At 40.8% G+C, this 12,299-nt stretch overlaps 1 protein-coding gene across 4 annotated transcripts in view; it reads right to left on the reverse strand.

The window, feature by feature from the left end:
• ankrd12 (ankyrin repeat domain 12) overlaps positions 1-12,299 on the reverse strand; it is a 220,906-nt gene that overhangs the window by 83,393 nt on the left and 125,214 nt on the right. For all 4 annotated transcript variants that reach the window (XM_072259029.1, XM_072259046.1, XM_072259019.1 and 1 more), the window contains exon 3: positions 10,426-10,573. In XM_072259029.1, coding sequence (XP_072115130.1) covers positions 10,426-10,573 — 148 coding nt within the window. The remainder of the gene's footprint in view (positions 1-10,425; positions 10,574-12,299) is intronic.

Consider the following 12,299-nt stretch of genomic DNA (forward strand, 5'->3'; position numbering starts at 1 on the left):
GGCAGTCAGCACTTCATGGTGTTCATGCTGAAGCGTGCATGGTAAAAACGTCTTGTGTGGAGCCACCGGCATGAGTCTGCTGGAGGCTCTGCTGATAGGGATTTCTGATAGAAAGAGAGGAGGAGAAACGATGCACTTCTGCCTGGCTGAGTGTAGGCTACTGGCCATTTTAGCAAGCTCACTATTGTTCTTCACTGGTGTATTAGCAACGGCTGTGTGAATTTGATTAGGCATTTGTTGCAATAAAGAGTACTTTAAAGGTAAAATAAAGATGGTAACATGAGAAAATCTGCAGATGCTGGAAATTCAAGCAACACACACAAAATGCTGGTGGAACGCAGCAGACCAGGCAGCATCTATAGGAAGAAGTACAGTCGACGTTTCGGGTCGAGACCCTTTGTCAGGACTAACAGAAAAAAGTGATAGTATGAGATTTGAAAGTGGGAGGGGGAGGGGAGACCCAAAACAATAGGAGAAGACAGGAAGGGGAGGGATGAAGCCAAGAGCTGGGAAGTTGACTGGCAAAAGGGATACAAGGCTGGGGAAGGGGGAGTATCATAGGACAGAAGGCCTTGGAAGAAAGAAAGGGGGGAGGGGAGCACCAGAGGAAGATGGAGAACAGGCAAGAAGTTATTGTGAGAGGGAAAGAGGAGAAAATTTTAAAAATAAATAAATAATAAATTATAAATGGGGATGGGGTAAGAAGGGGAGGAGGGGCATTAACAGAAGTTAGAGCAATCAATCTTCATGCCAACAGGTTGGAGGCTACCCAGACAGAATATAATGTGTTGTTCCTCCAACCTGAGTGTGGCTTCATCTCGACAGTAGAGGAGGCCATGGATTGACATATCGGAATGGGAATGGGACGTGGAATTAAAATGTGTGGCCACTGAGAGATCCTGCTTCCTCTGGCAGACAGAGCGTAGGTGTTCAGTGAAGCGGTCTCCCAATCTGCATTGAGTCTCACCAAGATATAGAAGGCCACACCGGGAGCACCGGACACAGTGCATCATCCCAGCCGACTCACAGGTGAAGTGTCGCCTCACCTGGAAGGACTGTCTGGGGCCCTGAACGGTGGTGAGGGAGGAAGTGTAAGGGCAGGTGTAGCACTTGTTCCGCTTACAAGGATAAGTGCCAGGAGGGAGATCGGTGGGAAGGGATTGAGGGGGGAACGAATGGACAAGGGAGTCGCGTAGACAGCAATCCCTGCAGAAAGCAGGGGGGGGGGGGGGAGAGAGGAAAAGATGTGCTTGGTGGTGGGATTCTTTTGGAGATGGCAGAAGTTATGTTGGTAACTAAGGTAAATGAGGATGGTGATTACCCAGGAGACAGCATATGGTCCATTAGTTCTGAAGGCCTTGTGTCACCCAGGCAGGGCAAGGAGAGCAACCGTCTGGCGCGCTAAGACTCTAAAGTCTGTAATAGATCAGTTTTCAGAGTGACATATTTATCACAATCAGGTGGATCTTCTAGTAGACTCATCACTCTGGCTGCAATGGAACTTCTAAGCAATGCTACTACATAGCAAAATTTAATATTATCCGTGGCAATTTCTTGCAGTGTGAACTGGGCGTTTGGTTGTGCAAACCATGAAGCAGTGTGCTGCTCCCAAAACTCTGGCAGCTTCAAAGTGACTCCATTGGTTGACATGTTGCTGAGCAAGTCTGGAGTTGTCTGACAGTGTCGAGGTCACCAATGTTGGATTTTGTGAATAAGACATTTAGGAGTCACTCTATACACTTAACAAAAGCCTCAGCCTTTTACTTCCAGTACGAACAAAACCAAAGCAATTGCCTTATGCAGTCATCATTATGTTAGACACTGTGTCTTAAAGTGAACACAAGCACTCAGTGCTGCTGTTTGTGAATTACATAGGACATTTTCTATTATGAACGATATGTGTCATCTATCCAACTACATTACCCCACACTATAATTGTAGGTTTATAGGGTGGTAGTACATGCTTAAAATGAATGGTTAGTAAAAATGTTAACATTTTGCTTTCAGTCACACTCTCTCTCCCCGTCAACTATTACATTCAGATTTTTAAAAATATCTGTATGAATTTTGTATCAATGTAATATAAAGATACACTTACAATTAATTAGCAATTGTTTTGCCTGAAAGAAAATGTTTATAACCTGAGCAGTCACACCCTTCTCAGGGCTTGTTATTTTGCATTCCAGAAGATGACATTTAATTACAGTTAGTGACCTAGTGAATAGAGATAGACTTCGTTTTGATGGGAACTGTCTGAAAACAAAAGTAGAACAGCAAGTTCTTTACAACTCCAGTACTTTCATACTTAAAAGGTTTCTACACTTCCAGATGATGCCAAAACAGATAATCAAACAATACCATATCATTTTAAGGTGAAAGTTACTACATATTTTGAAAGCAGCATGGGTTGATTCCCTTCTTTAACTATGCGTATGGTATTAAATGAGTCTCCTTTGCTTGCTGGTTGACAGACACATTGTCATGCAATCAGTTTTTCTGTTGCTAGAAGACAATCTGAGAACAAGATAAATTGTGGTCCACCACTGCACAGTCCACTTCTAATGTCTGCCCAGGATCCTAAAGACGACTCCGTTCTGGCAGCCCCATTGCTTTGGCCTGCTCTTGCCCATTAAAATTATGCCTTCTGACCTGACCTCAGTTCTTTCCCATTTATATCCACTGCATTTCTGATATCAAATTGGTTGTCGTGATGCGTCTAGTGTGGTAGTGTAGTGAGTAACGTGCGTCACTCTTACTTTCAGCTACCACTGCTGGTTAGCAGTCTTGCGAAAAGGACAGCTGAATGTGCAAGTGTCTCCCCGCCAGTACATAGCCTCTCCAACAGCAAAACTCATATAGTTCATCCTCGCTGGCAACACACAGAAACTGTACTCCTTTTGGACAAGCTGATCTACAGAGGACGGGGAGGAGGTCTGGTCCCTGCACACAGAGCACGCAGGCCCACCGGTGTGTGGACACGCCTTGCTGCTCGTAAACCAGATCCCCAGCTATGGGTAAATGGCCCCACTGTCTTGTGGGCATCCTCTAGAGAGACAAAAACCACGGGAGTAAAAGCTATGGATTTGCTCCAGACAGCAAATCCAGAGTGAGTCCCTAAGGCGGCTGAATGTCATTGAACATCCTTCCAGCTGCTCCTGCATTGCTTCATTAGCTTTCCTTTGGACGACACTGGTGAGGCTGAGAGGAGGATCTTGACAACTGGTCATCTCAGGATCTCCATACCTTTCGCCCAGGCTTGTGATGATGATCACATTCACCAATTGTCTTTCGAAACAGATGGATGCCAACCAACTATTTCTGATGTTCTCTGCCACTTTGTCAACTCCCTGGTCCCAAAAGGCCCACCTTTACAGCAGATAAACAACCCCACATCTCCATACTACAGAGTGTCTAAAAACCAGCTTCTTGAACAAGCGCCAATCAATTCCCCTTCAAACACGCACGTGCACACACTTACTTGCTTGGCTGAAAACACCTTCAAGTTGAATAATTTCAACTCCATTCTCATTTTCCAGATCAAAAGTGTCGCTATGGAAACCCATGTGGGCTGAAGCTATGCCAGTGGTAAATTAATTATTTACCACTATTGAAAAAAATTCAAGATGATTTTGACAAATGGATGATACTACCAATAACATTAGTAGGTAGAGTCAATGTTGTAAAAATGAATATATTTCCTAGATTACAGTATTTGTTTCAAACATTACCAATACAACTGCCACAGAAATCTTTTCAAGAGTTAAATAACTGTGTGAGAAAATTTCTTTGGAAAGGTAAACTGTCAAGAATATCATTGGAAAAATTGACATGTAAATTTGGGTTAGGAGGGTTATAACTTCCAAACTTTAAAAATTATTATAAAGCAAATCAACTTAGATGTATTGCATCTTTCTTCGATGATCGAAAACCAGCATGGATTAAAATAGAATTAGACAAGATAGGAGAAAATAGACCTGAAGATTTTATATATAAATGGGAATCTAAATGGATATGGGAAAAGAAAGAATCTCCTATATTAACACATTTGATTGATCTATGGAATAAGATAAATGTTGATAATGAAACACAGAAATCTCTATTAGCAAGGAGACCTTTGTTCCAAAACAGACTTATTCCGTTTACAATGGACAATCAACTTTTATATAATTGGTACCAAAAAGGGATTAAATTTATAGGAGATTGTTATGAACGAGGTATATTGATGTCATTTGAACAATTAAAGGATAAATATAAAATATCAAATAATACTTTCTTTTGTTACCTTCAATTAAGGGCTTACTTAAAAGGTAAGCTGGGTCAAACAATGTTTTTGCCAAAACCTAATGAAATTGAAATTTTAATTCAAAAAGGGAAAATTAAAAAATTTATTTCTTGTATGTATAATTTGATTCAAGAACAGACAATTAAACAAGGAATCCATAAGTCAAAGCAAAAATGGGAAACAGCTCTGAATATTAATATTGATGAAACAAATTGGTCAAGACTTTGTCTTGACAGTATGACAAATACAATAAATGTTCGACTTAGATTAGCACAATATAATTTTTTACACCAATTATATATTACACCACAAAAAATAAACAGATTAAATTCAAATCTATCCAATAAATGCTTTCGGTGTAATCAAGAAATTGGTACTTTTTTACATTCTACTTAGTCTTGTTTTAAAATTCAACCCTTTTGGATAAATTTAAGAGTCTTATTGGAACAAATTACTGGAACTCAACTTCCACATAACCCTGTATTATTTCTATTAGGTGATATTGAAGGGATAAAGCCGAAACTTAAATTGAATAAATATCAGAAAGAATTTATAAAAATTGCATTGGCAGTAGCTAAGAAGATTATAGCAGTTACTTGGAAATCTGATTCGTATTTAAGTATGAATCATTGGAATAATGAAATGGCTAGTTCTATTCCACTCGAAAAAATTACTTATAATTTAAGAGATAAATATGTAACATTTTTGAATATTTGGCGCCCTTATTTACAAAAGATAGGATGGCATATTTAAGTGCTCTGAAAAAGATCTTGGTCCCTTGGGGAAAGTAACGAATAATTATACCAAATTTATTTTGAATCCCATGGAGCATGTGGAAACCTTCCAACACCCAGGCGGCTCTTCTTTTTTTTCTTCTCTTCTTCCTTTTAGGTAGGACTATATATGGGGGGGGGGGGGGGGAGGGTAGATTTTATCTTTCATGTATTCTTTTTGAAAACTCAATAAAAATTATATTATAAAAAAAAAGTTGAATAATTTCAACTCCATTCTCATTTTCCAGATCAAAAGTGTCGCTATGGAAACCCTTGTGGGCTGAAGCTATGCCAGTCTTTCTGGCTGAACCATGGCTTTCCTTCAACCATAGTGGCCAGATCCCTTGACTGTATCTCATCTATTTCCTACACTTTCATTCTCACTGCTCTTCTTATTCCTCACCTTGCATCCCACCAGCCTTCATATCCAATTGATGATCCTTTGCAATTTCCACCAATTCCAGCAAGAATTCAGCATTTCAAACATTTCCTTTATGACAACCTGGTTGACTCTTTTGATCCCAACAATTGCTCTCCACCTAATCACATTTTCCCATGCAAAAACAAGAGAAGCAATACCTGTCCCTTCGCTTCTTCCTTTTCCACCATCTATGGACCCAAACAGTCCCAACAGTGATTCACTTGCATTTCTTCCAATCTAGTATATAGGCATCCCCCTTTTTTCGAACGTTCGCTTTATGAAACCTCACTGTTACGAAAGACCTACATTAGTACCCTGTTTTCGCTTTCAGAAGGTGTTTTCACTGTTACGAAAAAAAAAGCAGCGCACGATAAAAGGCAGCTCGCGCCCCGAGCAGCCGCTCTCCCCTGGATTCAGAACCGCATTGTCACTGGCATTGCTTTAACACGTGCCTGTGAGCAGCCGTTTGCAAGATGAGTTCTATGGTATCGGAAAAGCAAGAGGTTGTAAGGGTGTTACACTTAGCGTAAAACTAGACATAATTAAGTGTTTCGATCATGGTGAACGAAGTAAGGACAAAGTGAGTTTGGCTTGTGGAAGCTGATGAAGATGATGTTGAAGAGGTTTTGGCATCTCATGACCAAGAACTGACAGATATAGAGCTGATGCAATTGGAAGAAAAAAGGATAACAATCGAAACCGAATGAGTATTGATAAAGTATGACTTTAATTTTGAAAGGGTACGTCGGTTTAGGGGATATTTGCAGGATGGTTTGAGTCCTTACAAAGAACTGTGTGATAGAAAAATGCGCGAGGCTCAGCAGTCAAGCAAGCCTTCCACATCAGCCACAGCAGACGACGAACCTCGACCTTCGACATCTGAGGCGGGCAGTCATAGGAGAAGATGAGCTGCCTGCTCTGATGGAAACAGGCGACAAGATAACACCCCAGTGTCCCACCACCCCAACCTCCAGGCCACGGACAGATACCGATTCACGGAGAATACAGCAGTAGCCGGGAGGCACACAGCACACCTTTAAGAAAAAAGCCAAAATAAACATGCTAACTAGGTGCCGCCGACACGTAATTGTCGGCCCAGATCAGAGACGACGCAATCGGAAATCGGCACTGATCTGGGCCGACAATTACTTGCCCAGCGGCACCTAATTAATTAGCATGTTTGTTTTGGCTTTTTTCTTAAAGATGTGCCGTGTGCCTCCCAGCTACCGCTGTACCCCTGCATGCTTCGCGGCAATGTATCAGTCGGCCGCCTGGAGGGTGGGGGCCACTGCACCACCCAAACTCCGACTCAGTCTAACACACCATCATCAGTGTGCTCGGCGCTGTCTTCCCAATTCCGGTAAGTGATACTACACTGTACATACATTATTTCTACTTTATATAGGCTGTGTATTTTTACGTGTTATTTGGTATGATTTGGCAGCTTCATAGCCTAAAGGTTACTGGAGAGTGCTTGCGCCGTGTTTTTGCCAACAGCGCTTGCGTGAGATTTTCTGCCGACGGCGCTTTCGTGAGATTTTCGCTACAGGGAACAGTTCAGTACTGAGTGTGGAAAAGTATTTCTACTTTATATAGACTGTGCATTTATCATATCATTCCTGTTTTTACTATATGTTACTGTTATTTTAGGTTTTATGTGTTATTTGGCATGATTTGGTAGGTTATTTTTGGGTCTGTGAACGCTCACAAAATTTTCCCATATAAATAAATGGTAATTGCTTCTTCGCTTTACGACATTTCCGCTTACGAACTGTTTCATACCAACATTCTACCTTCGGATGGCGGGGGGAAACCTGTACTCCATTCAGTGCTCACAATGCTCTACATGGAAGGAACGAATTCCAGATATGCAGTGTAACCATGTTCATTCTGTAAGAATGACTGAGTTTACTATTGTCTGCCACCTTAATTCCCCAACCCGCTCCCATTAGTCTTTGCCTTTCTGCACTGTTATACTGAGGCCCAATGTAAGATTGAGTAACAGCACCTCACCATCAGCTCAATATCAAAATTTCTTAGTTGCTTTTTCTGTCTCTATCAGAACAGACTATTTCTGTTGTGCCATCAATCCGTGACACTATCTGAGTTCTCTTTCACTTCATTAGTATAACCTTACCTTCTAGGCACGTACCATAGCCATTACATACTCCTTCGCAATTATCATCCTCCACTGCCCCATCAATCTTTATGCCTGACGGACCAATGGCAACCTAGTCTCACTCTTTGACTAATATTTCCCTCATCTTATCCACCCCTTCCTAGAACTGCGAATATGAAAATCAAAAATTTGCAGATGCTAGAAACACTTATGCCTGTCAAAGTTTGTAGTAAGTAAATAGTTAATACTTCAGGACTCAAACCCTTCATCAGAAGTGGGAAAGAGAGAAAACAGGTCAGTTTGCAGTAGCAGAGAAGGAGGGGAAGGGTTAGATTGAACAGAGATTACATCTCAGAGTGAGACAAAATGACTAATGTGGCAGTAATGTGGGAGTGGGAAGGTAAATTAAAAGAGCTCCATGTCTCTCCAGGGAGAAAGCAGCAGCCAGCTCTCTGCAATTTAAAATTAACTTAGTTTTTTTCCTCTCTCCCAGTTTTGATGAAGGGTCTTCAATCTGAAACCTCATCTCTGACTCCTTTCTGTCTGACCTGCTGACTGCTTCTAGTATTTTGTTTTTATTTATAATAAACTAGTGGTTTTTGATCAACACTGAAATCAATGTATTGCAGATGTAGGCCTCTGTTGTGGCTGCATACAAGTGAAAATATTGCAGCAGATATATACCAATACATGGAAAACTACCCAGTAACATTGTTATGATTGTAATTTCATCTTTTTTCAAATTGCATTAAATTGCAATCTCTCCTTTTCATAAGGCATTAACTTATCCTACAGTGTAGAAAAATAATCTTGATATATTGGTAGATGAATCATTGATCCCATCTGCACATAATGTGAGAGAAGCAGCTGAGATCTTAGTTGTGATAGTAAATGGAATTAAAATCAAGAGAGTAATACCAAGCATAGGATTTTCTCTATATGGAATACAGACTGCAGGGCTGGTTATCATCATGCAAGAAGAATATAATGCCATTGGCAACATTGTAGCAAATGTTATTCTCATACTTGGCATCAGACACAAGATCTGGTGGGAAGACAATAGAAGTTGTTCATTTGCAACTAAAAAACTTAATTGTGGATCTCTAAAGGCTGATCTATACTTCTGCGTAGTAGCCTTCGCCGTACCCTACGCAAGTGGCTTACGCCGTTGTGAGCATTTATACTTGTGCATTGGTGTGTCTGCATTGCTCTGTAATTCACCGCCAAAACGCTAGTTGGCAGTGGGGTTTCTATGCCACTGTGTTGAGTTTCTTTGTGTTGGAACTCAACATGAAGAAACTCAAATTTCAAACAATGGCGACTGAAACTGAAGGAGGGTGAATTTTCTGTTCTTGCCCGGCCACTGAGAGACATGGACGAGGAAATGCATTTTAAATATTTTCGGATGTTGGCAGGTAGATTCGACGATTTGGTTCATCGTCTCCAACCATTTATTTTGCATCAGTGTAAACACAGTATACTCAGAGACTGGCAATCACCATTCGAGTTTTAGCTTCAGGTGGAAGTCAACAGGCTGTAGCTGTTAGCTACAAACTGGCATCAAGCGCAGGGTCCTCCATAATTTTGGAGGTCTGTAAAGCTTTATGGAAAGCATTGCAGCCAGAGATCCTTCCCTGCCCTTCAGTTGCCCAATGGCAAGCTATTGCAGTGTAGGGGGAAATGCGATGCTACCAAGCAGTTGTTGCAGTCTGGGTCGCCACAACGCGTAGTTACATTTTTGGGGAGGTGCGCGTCAGGCTAAGGCATAGGGTACGCGGCTACGCCGTACCTATGACGGCGATTTGACACAGAAGTATAAATTGGCCTTAAAGGATCTCCTGATTTTCCATATTGACAAGATATAATTGGAGAAATTATTTACTATATGCCCGAGAAAAACAATGGGGAGAGAAAAAAAAAGGTTTCAGGGGAAAGGAGCTGAATGGACGACTAAACACAATTATTTCACTTCAGGGTAGTATATAACTATGCATAATCTGGATGCAGGTTTCTAAAGGTTGTCATCACCAGGGGAGGTAGTGGGAATAAGCTTCCACAATCTACTAAATGCTCCCAATGGTGTGCATCTTAAGTAGCATTCGACAACCAAGTCCAGCAGTCGACCTTCACATATAGCTTAGCTACTAAGCCCAGCAGTACAGTTTCTACTGATAGGAGAAGGGGCAAAGGGATGTTACTGGCACCAGTCACTTCAGTTTGATGGGCCTCGTTAGCTGTGGTTGGCAGCCCATCAAAGAGAAGGAACAGTCTGATCTCAAATCTCCACTGCCTTGCAGCTATACCCACTCATGGGAGTAAACATCAAGGAAGAATCCAGAGCTGGAGTTCTTAAAGCAGTCCTACATTGAGTTCAACGTAGTCAACTCCTGCGACGTCTCAAGTGCCAACTTTTATCAGTCTCTGCTGTCCCTTTGGATTCATCAGTTGTGTGGAAAGGGGAGCCTGCTGCACGGGCAACAGCTTGCTCTTCTTATCATGCTGCCCTGCTTTGCATATCATGTAAACAACTAGGAAGAAACATCACGGTCGACTTTGACCAATGGAGGGCGTCCTCAGTCTGGATGCATCACACAATGTGATAGAGGCAAATGTACATCTAGCTGGAAAATTAACTGATAAAATATAAATAACAAAGTTGGCTGCATTGGGTTGCTCAAATAAATTGAATTCTTCTTTCATAGTTCTGCATATTTTATTCTTTATCCATGTTTACGAATACACCAACTGCTTATTTTTTCCAATCATCTATAAAAATACTAATCTACAATAAGATAATTTGTTACACTTCCACATAAAACATCTGATTTACCTGTGTCGGATTCTCTTTGCTCACTCCTGGATGGACTGACAGTGAATGGAAGTTTACGTTTCATAGAAGTTTTCTCTTTCACTTCTTTTTCCAGCTCACTGCGGTCTATCTTAGGTGTTCTGTTGTAGGATGTAACTTTCTCTTTATTCTAAAATGAGGCAAAATATATACATTAACCTAAAAATACCAAGCCACAGTAATACTTATCATGTGTTATGGAAAGGTACATTTCATAAGTGCAAATATGATAAAGGGAAGATGCAATCTCTCTGCTCATATTAAAATATGAATTGACTCCAAATTAAACTGCACTATGCTTTTTCCATTTAACATCACCAAATGCTTTGAATATTCCTGATAAGGCACAAATGATGGGCATGTGCTGAAATATGTCTTGATTTGCTTTGCATGGAATGTTCCCAAATTCATTTTCTCACTTCTGCAATGAGCTTTCTTCTATATTCTGAAGTCGATTTTCTTGGTTATCCAGCCCAGGGACCTTTACATATGGCATTCTTGCTGCAATTTTTTGAGTGCAGAGATAACTTTTGTAAATAAGAAAGCAGATTATAATTCCAGCATGGTAACATCTTAAAATATAGCCTGCAATCTTAGAACCACAGAACACTACAGCACAGAAAACAGGCCATTCGGCCCTTCTAGTCTGTGCCGGAACTTTATTCTGCTAATCCCATTGACCTGCATCCAATCCATAACCCTCCAGACCTCTCCCATCCATGTACCTATCCAATTTACTCTTAATGCTTAAGAGTGAGCCTGCATTTACGTCAGATAGCAGCTCGTTCCACACTCCCACCACTCTCTGAGTGAAGAAGTTCCCCCTAAACCTTTCCCCCTTCACCTTAAAGCCTTGTATTTATCTTGTATTTATCTCTCCTAATCTAAATGGAAAGAGCCTATTCACATTTACTCTGTCTATACCCCTCATAATTTTGTAGACCTCTATCAAATCTCCCCTCATTCTTCTACGTTCCAAGGAATAAAGTCCTAACCTGTTCAATCTTTCCCTGTAACTCAACTCCTGAAGACCCGGCAACATTCCAGTAAATCTTCTCTGCACTCTTTCAATCTTACTGATATCCTGATGATCTCAGGAATGAATCAGAATCAGGTTTATTATCACTGACATACATTATGAAATTTGTTTATTTGCAGTAGTAGTACAGTGCAATACACAATAAAGATTAAGTGTTTAAATATTAACTTATTGTCACATGTACATTGAAACATACGGAGAAATGCATTGTTTGCTTCAACCTACTCAGTCCGAATGTGTGTTGGGGCAGCCCGCAAGTGTCACCATGCTTACGCTGCCAACATGACATGCCCAAAACTTACTAACCTTTACTAATCCTTATGTCTTTGGAAGGTGAGATCAAAACAGAGCACCCAGAGGAAACCACACTGTCATAGGAAGAACACACAAACTCCTTACAGACAACGGTGAGCACTGAATCCTGATCGCTGGCACTGAAAAGCGTTATGCTAGCCGTTACGTTACTGAGCCACCCTTTACAATAATTACTATAAGTCAGTACAAGTTACAATAAGAAACAAGTACATAAATAGTGCAAAAAGTGTAAAATAATAAGGTAGCATTCTTGGGTTATGCATCATTCAGAAATCTGACGACTGACGAAAGAAGCTGTTCCTAAAATACTCAGTGTGCATCTTCAGGCTGCTGTACCAGCTTCCTTATGGGAGTACTGAGAAGAGGTTATGCCCTGAATGGTGAGGTTCCTTAATGAAGGATGTTGTCTTTTGGGATACTGCATTTTGAAAATATGCTCAAAATATCTCTCTGTATAATGCATGGTGCCAGCATTACGCTCCACCGATTCCTTTCTGTTGTA

This window comes from Mobula birostris, chromosome 1, assembly GCF_030028105.1.
Source record: "Mobula birostris isolate sMobBir1 chromosome 1, sMobBir1.hap1, whole genome shotgun sequence".
NCBI lineage: Eukaryota > Metazoa > Chordata > Chondrichthyes > Myliobatiformes > Myliobatidae > Mobula > Mobula birostris.